This window comes from Coregonus clupeaformis, chromosome 5 (assembly GCF_020615455.1).
Source record: "Coregonus clupeaformis isolate EN_2021a chromosome 5, ASM2061545v1, whole genome shotgun sequence".
NCBI lineage: Eukaryota > Metazoa > Chordata > Actinopteri > Salmoniformes > Salmonidae > Coregonus > Coregonus clupeaformis.
In genome coordinates this window covers 31692697-31713615 of record NC_059196.1, presented here as the reverse complement: position 1 = coordinate 31713615, position 20919 = coordinate 31692697, and the positions used below count along the sequence as shown (strand labels likewise).

At 43.8% G+C, this 20919-nt stretch overlaps 1 protein-coding gene across 1 annotated transcript in view; it reads right to left on the bottom strand.

The window, feature by feature from the left end:
* LOC121566879 (chloride channel protein 2-like) overlaps positions 1–20919 on the bottom strand; it is a 169172-nt gene that overhangs the window by 75136 nt on the left and 73117 nt on the right. The window contains 4 exon segments of the mRNA XM_045216188.1: positions 2099–2176; positions 2776–2909; positions 3021–3149; positions 4001–4132. Coding sequence (XP_045072123.1) covers positions 2099–2176; positions 2776–2909; positions 3021–3149; positions 4001–4132 — 473 coding nt within the window.

Here is a 20919-nt window from a genome sequence, read left to right as displayed (position 1 = left end):
TAATCAGCTTCTTGATATGCCACTTCTGTCAGGTGGATGGATTATTTTGGCAAAGGAGAAATGCTCAATAACATATTTTTTTGTTTTTACATTTTAGTCATTTAGCAGACGCTCTTCTCCAGAGCGGCTTACAGTAGTGAGTACATACAGTGGGGAAAAAAAGTATTTAGTCAGCCACCAATTGTGCAAGTTCTCCCACTTAAAAAGACGAGAGAGGCCTGTAATTGTCATCATAGGTACACGTCAACTATGACAGACAAATTGAGAAAAAAATTCCAGAAAATCACATTGTAGGATTTTTAATGAATTTATTTGCAAATTATGGTGGAAAATAAGTATTTGGTCACCTACAAACAAGCAAGATTTCTGGCTCTCACAGACCTGTAACTTATTCTTTAAGAGGCTCCTCTGTCCTCCACTCGTTACCTGTATTAATGGCACCTGTTTGAACTTGTTATCAGTATAAAAGACACCTGTCCACAACCTCAAACAGTCACACTCCAAACTCCACTATGGCCAAGACCAAAGAGCTGTCAAAGGACACCAGAAACAAAATTGTAGACCTGCACCAGGCTGGGAAGACTGAATCTGCAATAGGTAAGCAGCTTGGTTTGAAGAAATCAACTGTGGGAGCAATTATTAGGAAATGGAAGACATACAAGACCACTGATAATCTCCCTCGATCTGGGGCTCCATGCAAGATCTCACCCCGTGGGGTCAAAATGATCACAAGAACAGTGAGCAAAAATCCCAGAACCACACGGGGGGACCTAGTGAATGACCTGCAGAGAGCTGGGACCAAAGTAACAAAGCCTACCATCAGTAACACACTACGCCGCCAGGGACTCAAATCCTACAGTCCCAGACGTGTCCCCCTGCTTAAGCCAGTACATGTCCAGGCCCGTCTGAAGTTTGCTAGAGTGCATTTGGATGATCCAGAAGAGGATTGGGAGAATGTCATATGGTCAGATGAAACCAAAATCGAACTTTTTGGTAAAAACTCAACTCGTTGTGTTTGGAGGACAAAGAATGCTGAGTTGCATCCAAAGAACACCATACCTACTGTGAAGCATGGGGGTGGAAACATCATGCTTTGGGGCTGTTTTTCTGCAAAGGGACCAGAACGACTGATCCGTGTAAAGGAAAGAACGAATGTGGCCATGTATCGTGAGATTTTGAGTGAAAACCTCCTTCCATCAGCAAGGGCATTGAAGATGAAACGTGGCTGGGTCTTTCAGCATGACAATGATCCCAAACACATCGCCCGGGCAATGAAGGAGTGGCTTCGTAAGAAGCATTTCAAGGTCCTGGAGTGGCCTAGCCAGTCTCCAGATCTCAACCCCATAGAAAATCTTTGGAGGGAGTTGAAAGTCCGTGTTGCCCAGCGACAGCCCCAAAACATCACTGCTCTAGAGGAGATCTGCATGGAGGAATGGGCCAAAATACCAGCAACAGTGTGTGAAAACCTTGTGAAGACTTACAGAAAACGTTTGACCTGTGTCATTGCCAACAAAGGGTATATAACAAAGTATTGAGAAACTTTTGTTATTGACCAAATACTTATTTTCCACCATAATTTGCAAATAAATTCATAAAAAATCCTACAATGTGATTTTCTGGATTTGTTTTTCTCATTTTGTCTGTCATAGTTGACGTGTACCTATGATGAAAATTACAGGCCTCTCTCATCTTTTTAAGTGGGAGAACTTGCACAATTGGTGGCTGACTAAATACTTTTTTCCCCCACTGTACATTTGAATTTTGTTCGTACTAACAGGGATGTAAACACATTTGTGCACCAAATTTGAGAGAAATAAGCTTTTTGTGCGTATGGAACATTTCTGGGATGTTTTATTTCAGCTCATGAAACATTGGACCAACACTTTACATGTTGCGTTTATATTTTTGTTGACGCTTTGCTTGGGCAGTGAGCTACCCTGAAGGAGCAGAGCCTATATCGCCAAGACTTGCATTATTAATTTCTTCATAAATGGTTAAACATATTTTTTGCATGGTGTTTCCTTTCTGAAAGACCATATTGATAACAATGTGGTAACGTGTGTGTATGTGTGTATATGTGTGTCCAGGTGTGGTTTACCTCGTAGATTCCACCAAACAGTGACATGAATTTGCTGAGGAGTGCAGCACACAGACTGGCAATGTGAACAAATGGACCCTAGAGAGGGAGAGAGAATTACTTGAAATGTATTTTAGGAAATCATTCACAACTTCAGTATTACTCACTTCCGAATAGAAAAACGAGTCAAGTCCAGAGGTTTAAAACGGAAACGTATCTGAAAGTGACACCCCCCGCAGACTAACCTACTACTGGTGTTCAGAAGCAACACTTCTCCCCAATACAACTAGTCCACAGGACACAAACATCTGCACAGCTAGCTCAGGCCAAAACCACCCATCTATTATTTAAAAATCTCTCTCTCTCTCTGCTGTATGACAGGGTCACATGACACGTGTAACCACAACCCCACGCCAGCACCAGTCTCTGTGTGCGTGTTTCACTTTGAGAACCCCTTGTCTTGTGAATCACAGCTATATATTGATTGATTTTAGTCTTCAAGCCAGATTGCATCTGCTGGCTGTCAAATGGAGTGTGTGTCTGCATAACTCCTGGAACAGACTGTACTATACTGGCAGAAACAAGTGACAGCTACACACACACACACACACTCACACAAGCCTGACTGTGAGAACAGTGTATGTGTGTGTATGCGTCAAAGGACTGTGTACTGTGTGTGTGTGTGTGTGTGTGTTTACCTCCTTTCCCAGAGGCATGCCACTGCCCAGGGCACAGGTGAGGCCGATAACCTTGGCCACAAACGTTTTAAAGGTGAGGTATTCTTTCAGCACTACACCCCTCAGAATGGTCTTCATCTCTGGGATACCTGAACCTAGACGGGGGAGAGGGGGTTATTGTGCTATGGTGCAGTCAGTATGTGTGTGTGTATGTGGAGGGTGTATCTGTGTATGGTTGTGTCAGAATGTGTGTGTGTGTGTCTTACCTACGGCCTGTGGGGCCAGTATCTGTGTGAAGCCAGCTGAGAAGGTTATAAGCACCACAGGGTAGGTGACCCAGGCCAGGTACTGGAGAAACACATTACTCTCCAGGCCTCCATACATCCACTTCTGTGCTGTGGACACGCACACAGACCAATATCAACTTGATGTCAATCATAAAGTAAAAGTACATCCAATATATAAATCGTGAAAACATATAGAAATCATGAGAATCGCAATACATATCGTATCGGCACCTAAGTATCGTGATAATATCATATCGTTATGTCCCTGGCAAATCCCAGCCCTACTCATTAGTACAGTGACCAAATATCTGACAACAGTAGAACCCGCAGGACTCTCCCAAAAGTTTACAGGGAGAGATCAAAAGTGTGTGTATATGTGCGTGTGTATGTGTGCGTATGTGTGTGTGCGTGCGTGTGTATGTGTGTGCGTGTGTGTAGAAAGGGGGGATGAGCGGATTTGTCTGGATGAGCGTCTTGCTTCTAAATGACTCACTCTTCTCCCCGCTTCACTTTCTCCACATGCATCAGTCTGCCACCTGACACACCGCAGCAATGTGTGTAAATGTGTGTTTGACTGAAGATAAAGCACATTGACACCCACACACCTTCTGAACACACAGCATACATGCTACACACACAAACACAGTGTCATGCTGCAAAGATGACATTAAACCAGATTTAAGCTAATCGTACACACAAACACACACCTGCAGCTCAGGGAGACATTAATCTGCACTGCAGCTCATCATGAACACACACACCCTGGTTTGAGGGGTGTGCGTGCGTAAGCCACAGTGTCTGAAATGATCTGGAGTGGTTTAATGTCTTATTTAGCTGCATGCAGGAGAGGCGTCAGATGAAATGATTCAGCCAAAGGAACAGAGTGTACAGCTGACCAGAGCCATCATTAGACCAAGTCTACCTCACCTTCCCTCCCTTCCAACTCCCTCCTCCTTTACCTTGTAGACAGATGGCGATAGCGAAGTCGACCACCCAGCTGACCAGAGCCATGAGTAGACCCAGGAGGATGAGGAAGATCCAGTCTTCACCAACACGAGAGATGAGGAACTTCTGACAGCGCACCGTACAGACTGGAAGGAAGAGCGATACAGGTGCACACTGTTAGACAACACCAACAACACTGTTACTACTACAGCACTAGTCAGTCAAGTCAGTCAGAACTACAATACAAACAAACCAACAGATCTTACAGACGGAGGAGATAAGTTTAGCATAGTTAAAACTACATTACCCACCTTGGAGTCAGGACCACACATACCCATCATACATTGTAACCCCCTACACCCACAACTGCCCATTTGTCGATGTCAACTTTTGCACAGCTCTTTCTCCCATCCTCTCCTCTTTCTACCCCCCCTTACACACACATACTATACTGCCTCCTCTACCAGTTCCTCCCCCATTTTCCTCCCCTCTCTCCTGTCCTTATTTCTCCTCAGAGTGAAGACGTCTAGCAGCAGGGGCCCCTCTAGTCCTCAACTTTAATGACTGTGTCACATCAGACAATCCACACTGTCCTAACACTAGTCCTGCTCTGCTCCCCTGTCATCTTATTCAGTCTTCTCTCATCTCACCAATGTTCTAAACAACACTGTCCTAACATTAGGCCTGCTCTGCTCTGCTCCCCTGTCATCTTATTCAGTCTTCTCTCATCTATGTACTAAACCAAACTAATGCTACTTTACCACACTACAAGATTATGTCAGAGGAAAGGGAGAATAATCCAAAAAGTATCAAATATATCCTCTTCTTTCTGTATCCCCCTCTTCCTCTCTTCCTTTTCCTTCTCATCTAAAGTATTATTGCTCTCCCCATTTCTGTCTCTCCACTTTCCTCCATTCTGTATAGTACGGCCTGTGTGTACTATTGTAAAGGGGAATAGATTGTACTGGCGCAGGATGGCGACAGAGCAACATGCGTGTTTCTAGCACACTAGGCTACACACACACACTCTCCAATCAACACCATCACTGTCTGTCTCAGTGCGTTGCATCATCTCGCCCACGGCCCAGCTGTGTTCAAAGAGCCCCGTCTGCTCTCTAGTCAGCATGTGTGAGATAGTGTTTTGCGAGATGTGTTTGTTTGTTGCTATTTACATGTAACTTTTTTGTCATTTAGCAGACGCTCTTATCCAGAGCAACTTACAGGAGAAATTAGGGTTGAGTGCCCTGCTCAAGGGCACATCGAAAGATTTTTCATATAGTCAGCTCGGTGATTCGACCAGCGACCTTTCGGTTACCGGCCCAACGCTCTTAACTGCTAGGCTACTTGCTGCTGTCTGTGTGTGTGTGTGACAGTACCAGTCAAAAGTTTGGACACACCTACTCATTCAAGGGTTTTCTTTATTTTTACTATTTTCTACATTGTAGAATAATAGTGAAGACATCAAAACTATGAAATAACACATATGGAATCATGTAGTAACCAAAAAAAGTGTTCAATCAAAATATCATATTTGTGATTCTTCAAAGTAGCCACCCTTTGCATTGATGACAGCTTTGCACACTCTTGGCATTCTCTCAACCATCTTCACCTGGAATGCTTTTCCAACAGTGTTGAAGTAGTTCCCACATATGCTGAGCACTTGTTGGCTGCTTTTCCTTCACTCTGCGGTCCGACTCATCCCAAACCATCTCAATTGGGTTGAGGTCGGGGGATTGTGGAGGCCAGGTCATCTGATGCATCACTCTCCTTCTTGGTCAAATAGCCCTTACACAGCCTGGAGGTGTGTTGGGTCATTGTCCTGTTGAAAAACAAATTATAGTCCCTCTAAGCCCAAACCAGATGGGATGGCGTATCGCTGCAGAATGCTGTGGTAGCCATGCTGGTTAAGTGTGCCTTGAATTCTAAATAAATCACAGACAGTGTCACCAGCAAAGCACTCCCACACCATAACACCTCCTCCTCCATGCTTTAAGGTGGGAACTACACATGCAGAGATAATCTGTTCACCCACACCGTGTCTCACAAAGACACGGCGGTTGGAACCAAAAATCTCAAATTTGGACTCCAGACCAAACGACAAATTTCCTTCGGTCTAATGTCCATTGCTCGTGTTTCTTGGCCCAAGCAGGTCTCTTCTTCTTATTGGTGTCCTTTAGTAGTGGTTTCTTTACAGCAATTCGACCATGAAGGCCTGATTCACACAGTGCCCTCTGAACAGTTGATGTTGAGATGTTTCTGTCACTTGAACTCTGTGAAGCATTTATTTTTCTGAGGCTGGTAAATCTAATGAACTTATACTCTGCAGCAGCGGTAACTCTGGGTCTTCCATTCCTGTGGCGGTCCTCATGAGAGCCAGTTTCATCATAGTGCTTGATGGTTTTTGTGACTGCACTTGAAGAAATTTTCAAAGTTCTTGAAATGTTCCGTATTGACTGACCTTCATGTCTTAAAGTAATGATGGACTGTTGTTTCTCTTTGCTTATTTGAGCTGTTCTTGCCATAATATGGACTCTGTATTTTACCAAATAGGGCTGTCTTCTGTATACCACCCCTACCTTGTCACAACACAACTGATTGGCTCAAATGCATTAAGAAGGAAAGAAATTCCACAAATTAACTTTTAACAATGCACACCTGTTAATTGAAATGCATTCCAGGTGACTACCTCATGAAGCTGGTTGAGAGAATGCCAAGAGTGTGCAACGCTGTCATCAAGGCAAAGGGTGACTATTTGAAGAATCTCAAATATAAAATATATTTTGATTTGTTTAACACTTTTTGGTTACTACATGATTCCATATGTGTTATTTCATAGTTTTGATGTCTTCACTATTATTCTACAATGTAGAAAATAGTAAAAATAAAGAAAAACCTTGGAATGAGAAGGTGTGCCCAAACTTTTGACTGGTACTGTACATGTATATATAAAAGTGTGTGTGTGTGTGTGTTCCAACCAGCAGCAGGTGTATTCTTGTCTGGTCTCTGAGCAGTAATGTGGTTAGCTCCGTCTGTGCTGCTATGGCTCACTGGTTTTCCTGGGGTACACAGTACACACATTAAAACGCTTACCAGCGTAATTCTTTACGGCAGGCAATAACCTGCATGCCATTTCCCTACATCCCTCTTCTCTTTCTCATTTACCCCATCCTTCCTTCCACCCTTCCTTCCTCACCATCTCTCTTTCTCATCACTCTTCAACCCACGGCTTTAACTTCTTTCATTACTCTTATACTACTTTACCTTCTATCTCTTCTCTTTGTATTTGTCTTCCTGTCCTTACTGGAACTTTCTTTGCTTTCACTCTCTTTCCACTTTTCTTTTCCATTTCTTCCTCTTTCCCTAGTTTCTTTGGTCCTCCATCTCCTTCTCCTCTCCTGTCTCCCTTGGACTATCCTTTAGCCTTCTTTTTTTCGCTTTCTCCCTCTCCTTCCCTCTCTTCGGCTCTAGCAATAATACCCACATACCTGCTGAGACTAATTTAGGTTGCCTTGGATACAGAATGCGTCCGCTTCCAGTGCCAAGCACTAAATGGCTGAGAGAATGAATGAGTGAAGATGAACAAGTGAGAGAAAGGAAATATTGAACACAGTGAGTAAATGAGTAAGCGCAAAAGGGAAAATAAGACACCAATTGTGAATACGCCGTACAGAATACGGAACATCTTACGTGAAACGTAATTTTTCAAATTACCCACACGATTTGTTATGCAAGGTGACAGTTTACTAAATCAAAAATAACCTACATCATAAATGTTCCATTCTGCACACACATGCCAATAAGGCGTATCAGAGGGAGGGTGCATGCATTAGATGATCATACATAAGAGAAGAAAGAGATTCAATTAGCTAGGCCTGCTTGGCTGTGTATACGACCACCAGCTAATGGCATTAGGATAGAACGGGACAGCAAACCACACCACTCAACTCTAACTTTACATATCAAATAGGAGCGAGAAGAGGAGGGAGGAAGGGAAGGAGGAAGAGAGGAGGGAGGGAGGGAGAAGGAGACAAAAAAGTGCTTGAGGGAGACAGCGAGGGGACAGGAGCTGGAAGAAAAAGGGTGAACATCAGCAGATACGACCCAGCCATGTCCATATTCCTAAACACTCTAGTGTAACCCCAATAAAACACAACTCTTCTCTCCCTGACTAGTCTGACCCCTATAAAACACAACCCTTCCCGCCTTGACTCTAGTGTAACCCCTATACAGTGGCTTGCGAAAGTATTCACCCCCCCTTGGCATTTTTCCTATTTCATTATCTTACAACCTGGAATTAAAATGGATTTTGGTGGGGTTTGTATAATTTGATTTACACAACATGCAAAATATATTTTGTTGTGAAACAAACAAGAAATAAAACAAAAAAACTGAAAACTTGAGCGTGCATAACTATTCACCCCCCCCAAAGTCAATACTTTGTAGAGACACCTTTTGCAGCAATTACAGCTGCAAGTCTCTTGGGGTATGTCTCTATAAGCTTGGCACATCTAGCCACTGGGATTCTTGCCCATTCTTCAAGGAAAAACTGCTCCAGCTCCTTCAAATTGGAGGGGTTTTGCTGGTGTACAGCAATCTTTAAGTCATACCACAGATTCTCAATTGGATTGAGGTCTGGGCTTTGACTAGGCCATTCCAAGTAATTTAAATGTTTCCCCTTAAACAACTCGAGTGTTGCTTTAGCAGTATGCTTAGGGTCATTGTCCTGCTGGAAGGTGAACCTCCATCCCAGTTTCAAATCTCTGGAAGACTGAAACAGGTTTCCCTCAAGAATTTCCCTGTATTTAGCGCCATCCATCATTCCTTAAATTTTGACCAGTTTCCCAGTCCCTGCCGATGAAAAACATCCCCACAGCATGATGCTGCCACCACCATGCTTCACTGTGGGGATGGTGTTCTCGGGTGATGAGAGGTGTTGGGATTGCGCCAGACATAGCGTTTTCCTTGATGGCCAAAAAGCTAAGTTTTAGTCTCATCTGACCAGAGTACCTTCTTCCATATGTTTGAGGAGTCTCCCACATGCCTTTTGGCGAACACCAAATGTGTTTGCTTATTTTGTTCTTTAAGCAATGGCTTTTTTCTGGCCACTCTTCCGTAAAGCCCAGCTCTGTGGAGTGTACGGCTTAAAGTGGTCCTATGGACAAATACTCCAATCTCCGCTGTGGAGCTTTGCAGCTCCTTCAGGGTTATCTTTGGTCTCTCTGTTGCCTCTCTGATTAATGCCCTCCTTGCCTGGTCTGTGAGTTTTGGTGGGCAGCCCTCTCTTGGCAGGTTTGTTGTGGTGCCATATTCTTTCCATTTTTTTTAATATTGGATTTAATGGTGCTCCGTGGGATGTTCAAAGTTTCTGATATATTTTTATAATCCAACCCTGATCTGTACTTCTCCATAACTTTGTCCCTGACCTGTTTGGAGAGCTCCTTGGTCTTCATGGGGCCGCTTGCTTGGTGGTGCCCCTTGCTTAGTGGTGTTGCAGACTCTGGGGCCTTTCAGAACAGGTGTATATATACTGAGATCATGTGACAGATCATTTGACACTTAGATTGCACACAGGTGGACTTTATTTAACTAATTACAGTGCCTTGCAAAAGTATTCATCCCCCTTGGCGTTTTTCCTATTTTGTTGCATTTCAACCTGTAATTTAAATGTATATTTATTTGGATTTCATGTAATGGACATACACAAAATAGTCCAAATAGGTGAAGTGAAATGAAAAAAATAACTTGTTTCAAAAAATTCAAAAAAAATAAATAACGGAAAAGTGGTGCGTGCATATGTATTCACCCCCTTTGCTATGAAGTCCCTAAATAAGATCGGGTGCAAACAATTACCTTCAGAAGTCACATAATTAGTTAAATAAAATCCACGTGTGCAATCTAAGTGTCACATGATCTGTCACATGATCTCCTGAAGGAGTTGCAAAGCTCCACAGCGGAGATAGGAGTATCTATTTTGTGTATGTCCATTACATGAAATCCAAATAAAAATCAATTTAAATTACAGGTTGTAATGCAACAAAATAAGAAAAATGCCAAGGAGGATGACTACTTTTGCAAGGCACTGTAAAACACAACCCTTCCCTCCCTGACTCTAGTGTAACCCCTATTAAACACAACCCTTCCCTCCCTGACTCTAGTGTAACCCCTATTAAACACAACCCTTCCCTCCCTGACTCTAGTGTAACCCCTATTAAACACAACCCTTCCCTCCCTGACTCTAGTGTAACCCCTATTAAACACAACCCTTCCCTCCCTGACTCTAGTGTAACCCCTATTAAACACAACCCTTCCCTCCTTGACTGTAGTCTAACCCCTATAAAACAACACTTCAACTCCCTGACTGTAGTATAAACGCTATAAAACACAACAGTGTGTTGGCATATGTGGGAACTCCTTCAAGACTGTTGGGAAAGCATTCCTAATGAAGCTGGTTGAGAGAATGCCAAGAATGTGCAATGCTGTCATCAAGGCAAAGGGTGGCTACTTTTAAGAATCTCAAATATAAAATCTATTTTGATTTGTTTAACACTTCTTCGGTTACTACATGATTCCATGTGTTATTTCATAGTTTTGATGTCTTCACTATTATTCTACAATGTAGAAAATAGCAAAAATAAAGAAAAACCCTGGAATGAGTAGGTGTGTCCAATCTTTTGACTGGTTCTGTAAATCTCTCACCGTCTACTCACCAAATCTGCCTCTGTTACATTCAACTTGCCGTCTCTTTCTGAACTCATGTTTTATGTCTTTACTTTCTCCTGTTCTTTCTATCTCAGTGTGAGTCTAAGTGGAGAGCTCTAGTCCCAATCTCTCTCTCTCAGTCAATACACACTTTGATCCTAGTCCAAAATGACACAATCAGACACACACACACACACACCATAATCTTTAATGAAGACATTATGTTGTCAAGGCAACAACCCTTCTATCCCTCATCCTACTAAGAGGGCAGCTGGGACCTGTTACTCAGATCTAAGGGAGTAGTTTGTCCTGCTCAGATCTTGGGGAGGAGTTTGTCCTGTTCAGATCAAGGGGAGTAGTTTGTCCTGCTCAGATCTTGGGGAGGAGTTTGTCCTGGATCTGGATTTTGTGCTGCCCAGGAACAACTCCTGACCAGTGTTGACCAGTTACATATTACTCGTCACATTTAACAAAAAAGTTACTTTACAATATTACTCTGTGTGGAAAGTAACAAGTTATATATTATATATTTTTTAGGGGGTAGATCAGCTTTAATATTGCAGATAGATTGTAACTTCCATCAATGTAAATGTCTGCATCACTTCCAATCCCCCATGTTTTTTTGTTTTTTTCTCTCGCATATATATATTTTTTCTAACACATATATATACACACACACACACACACACACACACACACACACACACACACACACACACACACACACACACACACACACACACACACATACATACATACACACACACACACATATATACAGTGGGGAGAACAAGTATTTGATACACTGCCGATTTTGCAGGTTTTCCTACTTACAAAGCATGTAGAGTTCTGTCATTTTTATCAAAGGTACACTTCAACTGCGAGAGATGGAATCTAAAACAAAAATCCAGAAAATCACATTGTATGATTTTTAAATAATTAATTTGCATTTTATTGCATGACATAAGTATTTGATCACCTACCAACCAGTAAGAATTCCGGCTCTCACAGACCTGTTAGTTTTTCCTTTAAGAAGCCCTCCTGTTCTCCACTCATTACCTGTATTAACTGCACCTGTTTGAACTCGTTACCTGTATAAAATACACCTGTCCACACACTCAATCAAACAGACTCCAACCTCTCCACAATGGCCAAGACCAGAGAGCTGTGTAAGGACATCAGGGATACAATTGTAGACCTGCACAAGGCTGGGATGGGCTACAGGACAATAGGCAAGCAGCTTGGTGAGAAGGCAACAACTGTTGGCGCAATTATTAGAAAATGGAAGAAGTTCAAGATGACAGTCAATCACCCTCGGTCTGGGGCTCCATGCAAGATCTCACCTCGTGGGGCATCAATGATCATGAGGAAGGTGAGGGATCAGCCCAGAACTACACGGCAGGACCTGGTTACAACCCCAAGAACACCATCCCAACCGTGAAGCATGGAGGTGGAAACATCATTCTTTGGGGATGCTTTTCTGCAAAGGGGACAGGACGACTGCACCGTATTGAGGGGAGGATGGATGGGGCCATGTATCGCAAGATCTTGGCCAACAACCTCCTTCCCTCAGTAAGAGCATTGAAGATGGGTCGTGGCTGGGTCTTCCAGCATGACAACGACCCGAAATACACAGCCAGGGCAACTAAGGAGTGGCTCCGTAAGAAGCATCTCAAGGTCCTGGAGTGGCCTAGCCAGTCTCCAGACCTGAACCCAATAGAACATCTTTGGAGGGAGCTGAAAGTCCGTATTGCCCAGCGACAGCCCCGAAACCCTGAAGGATCTGGAGAAGTCTGTATGGAGGAGTGGGCCAAAATCCCTGCTGCAGTGTGTGCAAACCTGGTCAAGACCTACAGGAAACGTATGATCTCTGTAATTGCAAACAAAGGTTTCTGTACCAAATATTAAGTTCTGCTTTTCTGATGTATCAAATACTTATGTCATGCAATAAAATGCTAATTAATAACTTAAAAATCATACAATGTGATTTTCTGGATTTTTGTGTACCTATGATAAAAATTACAGACCTCAACATGCTTTGTAAGTAGGAAAACCTGCAAAATCGGCAGTGTATCAAATACTTGTTCTCCCCACTGTATATACCATGATTTTACCGGTCCGGCCCACTTGGGAATAGATTTTCCTCCATGTGGCCCCTGAGCTAAAATGAGTTTGACACCCCTGGTCTAGGGTATCCGGGATGATGCTGTTGATGTGAGCCATGACCAGCCTTTCAAAGCACTTCATGGCTACCAATGTGAGTGCTACGGGGTGGTAATCATTTAGGCAGGTTACCTTCGCTTCCTTGGGCACAGGGACTATGGTGGTCTGCTTGAAACATTAAGGTATTACAGACTCGGTCAGGGAGTGATTTAAAATGTCAGTTTAGACACTTGCCAGTTGGTCCGCGCATGCTTTGAGTACACGTCCTGGTAATCCATCTGGCCCCGCGGCTTTGTGAATGTTGACCTGTTTAAAGGTCTTGCTCACATCGGCTACCGAGAGCATTAAATCACACAGTCGTCCGGAACAGCTGGTGCTCTCATGCATGCTTCAGTGTTGCTTGCCTCGAAGCGAGCATAAAAGGCATTTAGCTAGTATGGTAGGCTCACGTCACTGGGCAGCTCGAGGCTGGGTTTCCCTTTGTAGTCCGTAATAGTTTTCAAGCCCTGCCACATCCGACGAGCCTCAGAGCCGGTGTAGTAGGATTCAATCTTAATCCTGTATTGACGCTTTGCCTGTTTGATGGTTTGTCTGAGGGCATAGCAGGATTTCTTATAAGCGTCCGGATTAGTGTCCCGCTCCTTGAAAGTGGCAGCTCTAGCTCTTGCCTGTAATCCATGGCTTCTGGTTGGGATATGTATGTATGGTCACTGTGGGGACGATGTCGTCGATGCACTTAATGATGAAGCCGATGACTGAGGTGGTATACTCCTCAATGCCATTGGATAAATCCTGGAACATATTCCACTGTGCTAGCGAAACAGTCCTGTAGCGTAGCATCCACGTCATCTGACCACTTCCGTATTGAGCGAGTCACTGGTACTTCCTGCTATCTCTCAGCCTCACATGAATATGACTCTGGACATACATGGCAACACCTCCTCCATTTGCATTTCTATCTTTCCTATATATTCTATAACCATGTATAGCTACTACTGCATCAAAGGAATTATCCAAGTGTGTTTCAGAGATGGCCAGAATATTAATGTTTTCTGATGTTAATAAGTTGTAAATTTCATGAACCTTGTTTCTCAGGCTACATTTGTTAATATGGGCTATTTTTAGTCATTTTCTGGGTTGATTGTTTGTTTTTAGTGCTATTCTGAGAGGCTGATCCGAGATAGACATGTCAGTGACATTTACATTTGATTAAATGTTACTGAGTGGGCTTCCCACAGTGGGCTTCTTCCTAAGGCAGACAGTTTCAGTGCAAACAGTGGAATTCAATTCTATGTGCATATGATTATTGCAGACAATACCCTTGGAGCTAACAGTTAATTTCCATACGATTTCCATGTCCTCGGTTGCTTATTATGACAGGGAGGACTGGAGCGCTACCAAACCCAGACCGTCAGTCTCTTAAGGAGTTTGCTATGTTGATGGAGATAATCCTGGAACCCCTGCGGTTAGGGGGAATCCAATCTCTTTTAAAGAGTGTTGGTTGCTCCCATAGCAACTCAAAATTGTCACAAAAGGAGACATTCCTGTCTTTGCAGAGTTTCTTCAGGAACTCGTTTAGGGCAGCAAGGCGGCTGTAATGTTCCAAACCCATTCTATAGCACGGCAGGAGGCCAGAGATGACTGTTTTCTTCCCTGTGCAAACAAGGGTGTTCAAGAGAATGTTGTAGTCCTTCTTCAGTTCCTCAGATTGCCGAAAGCGAATGTTGTTAAATCCAACGTGGGTGACAATGGTGCCAACATTAGAGTAGTTGGCTAGAACTGTGGGCAGGAGGGAGTTCATGTCTTGGACACTGGTGCCTGGGTGACAGTGGACCTTGGTCGCCCCACAGGCCGCAGGCAGGCCAAAGTCTCTCACCATCGAGCTGCCCACGACGATGGTGGTCGTGATGGAATCCGATGGGGAAGGAAGAGGGGGAACAGAATGGGCCTGCCTCAGGCAGGGGGGAGGAGGTGTGCTTTGACTCATCCCAGCCTTACTCACCGCACATGTACCAGTAGCAGCGGATGGCATCGGAATTCTCAGGGAGATGGAGGGCCCAAGACCTTGTTTCCTTTGGTTAGCAACTGGCTGAGCTGTGGAGGGTGCTCCCTGGATGGCTGCTGGCTGTTGGTGTACTCCCAGGATCAGAGCAGACTCACAGGGCCGGTATGTCCGCCTCCAGAGGGGCAAAGCTGTTTAATAGCTGTATCTGATCTTATAGGATATATGGAGGCAGACCAGACTGCCTCCCACCCGACCTCCTTCGCCTTGAGCTTACCATCTGTCCAGTGGATTGGAGCAGGTCAGTACCACCCGACTCATCGACCCCTTGGCTGTAGGCGGCATTCAGAACTGAAATTATGTGTGCCTGGGCTGCATCAAAGTACTTAGAAAGCACATCTTGTTTTTCCCACAGCTGAGCTAGCAGCTGGATAATCTCTTCCATAAGATGCTTGATGATGATACATTTGGAACAAAGAAAGGATTTATGTTAATTTATCAGTTCCACCTTATTTTCCTCCGCCTATGTAGATGTAATCTCGCACCTAGCACATTTGAGCCCAGACGTAGACACAGATACCACTGGTGTTTTGACTCTAGCACTGCTAGCGTTATCTTGATCTGTTAGCATGATGGCTAACCGCTAACTATTGTGTTTTTTTTAGCAGGAATCCGGGACACAAACTTGCGGTCCCAGCCGAAAAAGCTAACCGCGTCGCGGATTCCATAGCTATCAGAACTTTCAATGGTTAAAGATGTCGTTGTTGTTGTTGACATGATTAAAAACGATTTAATGAAAACAATTTCATAAAAACAGACCGAGTGTAGACAGTACACTGATCTGTTGCGCAATCTTTTCATTCAAAATCTTTTTCTCGAGCCGCCAGTTCTGGTTGTACAGTCGTGGTCAAAACTTTTGACCACGAAGTTCGCTGCCAGCATTACTGGGTGATCTGAAAAGTCATAGTCAATCGATCAATAATATAATAATACTTTTAGCAAAAATGTTTATTTTTAATTCACAATCTGTAGAAGCAATGAGAATAGAAAGGTTCAGAACTTTTGTAAAACATCACAGTACGGGTTGAAATATATATGGCAAATAGAAATCCTATATGGATGGTGTTAAGAGATAGATGGGAGGTGTTGAATGGAGTTGAAGGATGGGACTAATAACAAATAACAACAAATAATAACAAGATAACTAATAATGTAAGCATACTGTGTCCATAATAAGTATATAGGTTGTATGTTGGGAGCTTTTGGGAAAGAGCACAGTTAGAAAGATATGGCATATAGAAGCAAACCGGATGGACATCATGAAAATGATTGGAGAGGTTGAGAGTAGAAGAAGTTCAGGAGCAAAAACAAAAAAAACAAGTAAAATAGAATTATTGTAAAATTGACTGTGTCCATAAGGTGTAGATAGTAAGTATAGGCTGGAAGTAGAGGCCTGAGCATTGTTGTTCACTAATTTACCCCAAGTAGGGAAAGGATGGTGGGGTTGAAAAGTAATAAAGGGGAGTATATATTAAAAAAACATGGGGGATTGGAAGTGATGCAGACAATTACATTGATAGAAGTTACAATCTATCTGCAATATTAAACTGATCTACCCCCCCCCCAAAAAAAAAAAAAAAAAAAAGTTCGCTGCTTCAGTGTTATGAGATATTTTAGTCAGATGTTACTATGGTATACTGAAGTATAATTACAAGCATTCCACACATGGTAGCGCTCAAAGGCTTTTATTGACAATTACATTAAGCTTATGCAAAGAGTCAATATTTGCAGTGTTGACCCTTCTTTTTCAAGACCTCTGCAATCCGCCCTGGCATGCTGTCAATTAACTTCTGGGCCACATCCTGACTGATGGAAGCCCATTCCCGTGGTCCTCTGTAGCTCAATTGGTAGAGCATGGCGCTTGTAACGCCAGGGTAGTGGGTTCGATCCCCGGGACCACCCATACGTAAAAATGTATGCATGCATGACTGTAAGTCGCTTTGGATAAAAGCGTCTGCTAAATGGCATATTATTATTATATTATTTATTATTATTCTTGCATAATCAATGCTTGGAGTTTGTCAGAATTTGTGGGTTTTTGGTTGTCCACCCGCCTCTTGAGGATCGACCACAAGTTCTCAATGGGATTAAGGTCTGGGGAGTTTCCTGGCCATGGACCCAAAGTTTCGATGTTTTGTTCCCGGAGCCACTTAGTTATCACTTTTGTCTTATCGCAAGGTGCTCCATCATGCTGGAAAAGGAATTGGTCGTCAGCAAACTGTTCTTGGACAGTTGGGAGAAGTTGCTCTCAGAAGATGTGTTGGTACCATTCTTTATTCATAGCTGTGTTCTTAGGCAAAATTGTGAGTGAGCCCACTCCCTTGGCTGAGAAGCTTTACTGTTGGCATGACACAGGACTGATGGTAGCGCTCACCTTGTCTTCTCCGGACAAGGTGTTTTCCAGATGGCCCAAACAATCGGAAAAGGGATTCATCAGAGAAAATGACTTTACCCCAGTCCTCAGCAGTCCAATCCCTGTACCTTTTGCAGATTATCAGTCTGTCTCTGATGTTTTTCCTGCAGAGAAGTGGCTTCTTTGCTGCCCTTCTTGACACCAGGCCATCCTCCAAAAGTCTTCGCCTCACTGTGCGTGCAGATGCACTCACACCTGCCTACTGCCATTCCTGAGCAAGCTTTGCATTGGTGGTGCCCCGATCCCGAAGCTGAATCAACTTTAGGAGACGGTCCTGGCGCTTGCTGGACTTTCTTGGGCGCCCTGACGCCTTCTTCACAACAATTGAACCTCTCTCCTTGAAGTTCTTGATGATCCGATAAATGGTTGATTTAGGTGCAATCTTACTAGCAGCACTATCCTTGCCTGTAAAGCCCTTTTTGTGCAAAGCAATGATGATGGCACATGTTTCCTTGCAGGTAACCATGGTTAACAGAGGAAGAACAATGATTTCAAGCACCACCCTCCTTTTAAAGCTTCCAGTCTGTTATTCTAACTCAATCAGCATGACAGAGTGATCTCCAGCCTTGTCCTCATCAACACTCTCACCTTTGTTAACGAGAGAATCACTGACACGATGGCAGCTGGTCCTTTTGTGGCAGGGCTGAAATGCAGTGGAAATGTTTTTTTGGGATTAAGTTCATTTTCATAGCAAAGAGGGACTTTGCAATTAATTGCAATTCATCTGATCACTCTTACGTTTACGTTTACGTCATTTAGCAGACGCTCTTATCCAGAGCGACTTACAAATTGGTGCATTCACCCTATAGCCAGTGGGATAACCACTTTACAATTTTTTTTGGGGGGTAGAAAGATTACTTTATCCTATCCCAGGTATTCCTTAAAGAGGTGGGGTTTCAAATGTCTCCGGAAGGTGGTGAGTGACTCCGCTGTCCTGGCGTCGTGAGGGAGCTTGTTCCACCATTGGGGTGCCAGAGCAGCGAACAGTTTTGACTGGGCTGAGCGGGAACTATGCTTCCGCAGAGGAAGGGAGCCAGCAGGCCAGAGGTGGATGAACGCAGTGCCCTCGTTTGGGTGTAGGGACTGATCAGAGCCTGAAGGTACGGAGGTGCCGTTCCCCTCACAGCTCCATAGGCAAGCACCATGGTCTTGTAACAGATGCAAGCTTCAACTGGAAGCCAGTGGAGTGTGCGGAGGAGCGGGGTGACGTGAGAGAACTTGGGAAGGTTGAACACCAGACGGGCTGCGGCATTCTGGATGAGTTGTAGGGGTTTAATGGCACAGGCAGGGAGCCCAGCCAACAGCGAGTTGCAGTAATCCAGACGGGGAGATGACAAGTGCCTGGATTAGGACCTGTGCCGCTTCCTGTGTAAGGCAGGGTCGTACTCTCCGAATGTTGTAGAGCATGAACCTGCAGGATCGGGTCACCGCCTTGATGTTAGCGGAGAACGACAGGGTGTTGTCCAGGGTCACGCCATTTCCTCTTCATGACATTCTGGAGTATATACAAATTGCCATCATCAAAACTGAGGCAGCAGACTTTGTGAAAATTAGTATTTGTGTCATTCTCAAAACTTTTGACCACGACTGTAGACCGCATGTACACGGACCCATAGAGATGTACAGAGGGCACACTTGCCACTAGACGGGAAAGTCGTATATGGGCTTTGCTATCACAGAAGCGATCAATGCAAAGATCAGAGGTGCACCCTTTATACATTTCTATGGACAGCAGCTGTCGTGACATTTCTCCAAACAGCCTTTCTCTGCTTGCTTGAGAACTAAATGAGGAAACAAGTCAAGATCGGCTCATGGAAACACGAGCCCGGTAGAGATGTGATTCTCAAAGTAACTGTAATAATATTACCCAATTTGAAAAAGGCTTTACTTTATTCCATTACACATAAAAGTAATCTGATGACTTTTACAACACTGATACTGACCCAGTACTCAGAGGCCCACTATGCTACTATTTCATTTTTATCACAATACTGATAATGATGATGGCAGTGCAGTGATGATGATGGTTAGTGAGGGCAATGTTGATGATGATGTTGGAGAGGACAAAATTATGAAGATGATGCTAATCATCATGATGATGAGAACAATGATGATGCTCACCACATGTCCCTTGTCCCTTCCCCTTACAGTAACTAAAATCTCACACCAGAGTTGATCCATTAAAACAACAGTCAACTCTGACTGTAGAAGGCCAGATGGTGCCATTCATGATCACAATGAAGAATCATTACCATAAGTGGGAGAGTGTGAATGTGTGTGCATGAGATAGCGAGAATGTGAGGAGAAGGAGAGAAAGGAAGGTGGAGAGAGAATGTCAGAAGTGAGAGAGAGGAAGAGAGAAAGTTAGATAGAGAGAGAGAGAGATATGATAGAGCGAGTGATGAGAGAGAGAGGTGGAGAGTGATGGAGAAAATTATGGAGAAAGAGAGTGATGGAGAGAGAGATGGATAGAGAGCCAGGGTAATAATCCATGGTGACACACAGAGGAGCAGTAGGCTGGGATTGCTGCTTAATTTCCTGGCTTACCAAAGGGCAGAAAAACTTTCTTTCTTTCTTTCTTTCTTTCTTTCTTTCTTTCTTTCTTTCTTTCTTTCTTTCTTTCTTGTTAATCTGCCCTTCTCTCCATCTTCCTCTCTCATTCACTTTCTCTCCCTTAGTCAGTCCACTTCTGTGCTCCCCCTCTTTTCGGCCTTTATTTTTCCTCTCCCTCTCACTTTCCCTCTCGTTCTCAAACTCCCGCTCTCTCCCTGACCCCACTCTCCTTCTCCCAGGCCTTCCCTCTCTCTCTCTCTCTCAAACTCCCCCTCTCTTCCTGACCACACTCTCCCTCATTCCAATCCCCCCTAACTCTCAAACTGTACTTTTCCGGTCCCGCTCTCCCTCTCTATTTATCCCTCTCTCTCATTGTGCAGTCAGCTCTTCCACTCTGCAGTTCAAATCAAATCAAATGTTATTTGTCAGTGAAATGCTTACTTACAAGCCCTTAACCAACAATGCAGTTTTAAGAATGAATACCAAAACAATTAAAAATAATAATAATATGAAATAAAAGTAACAAATAATTAAAGAGCAGCAGTAAAAATAACAATAGCGAGGCTATATACAGGGGGTACCGGTACCGAGTCAATGTGCGGGGGCACTGGTTAGTCGAGGTAATTGGGGTAATATGTACATGTAGGTAGAGTTATTAAAGTGACTATGCATAGATAATAAACAGAGAGTAGCAGCAGCGTAAAAGAGGGGTGGGGGGGAGGGGGCAATGCAAATAGTCTGGGTAGCCATTTGATTAGATGTTCAGGAGTCTTATGGCTTGGGGGTAGAAGCTGTTTAGAAGCCTCTTGGACCTAGACTTGGCGCTCCGGTACCGCTTGCCGTGCGGTAGCAGAGAGAACAGTCTATGACTAGGGTGGCTGGAGTCTTTGACAATTTTTAGGGCCTTCCTCTGACACCGCCTGGTATAAAGGTCCTGGATGGCAGGAAGCTTGGCCCCAGTGATGTACTGGGCCATACGCACTACCCTATGTAGTGCCTTGCGGTCAGAGGCCAAGCAGTTGCCATACCAGGCAGTGATGCAA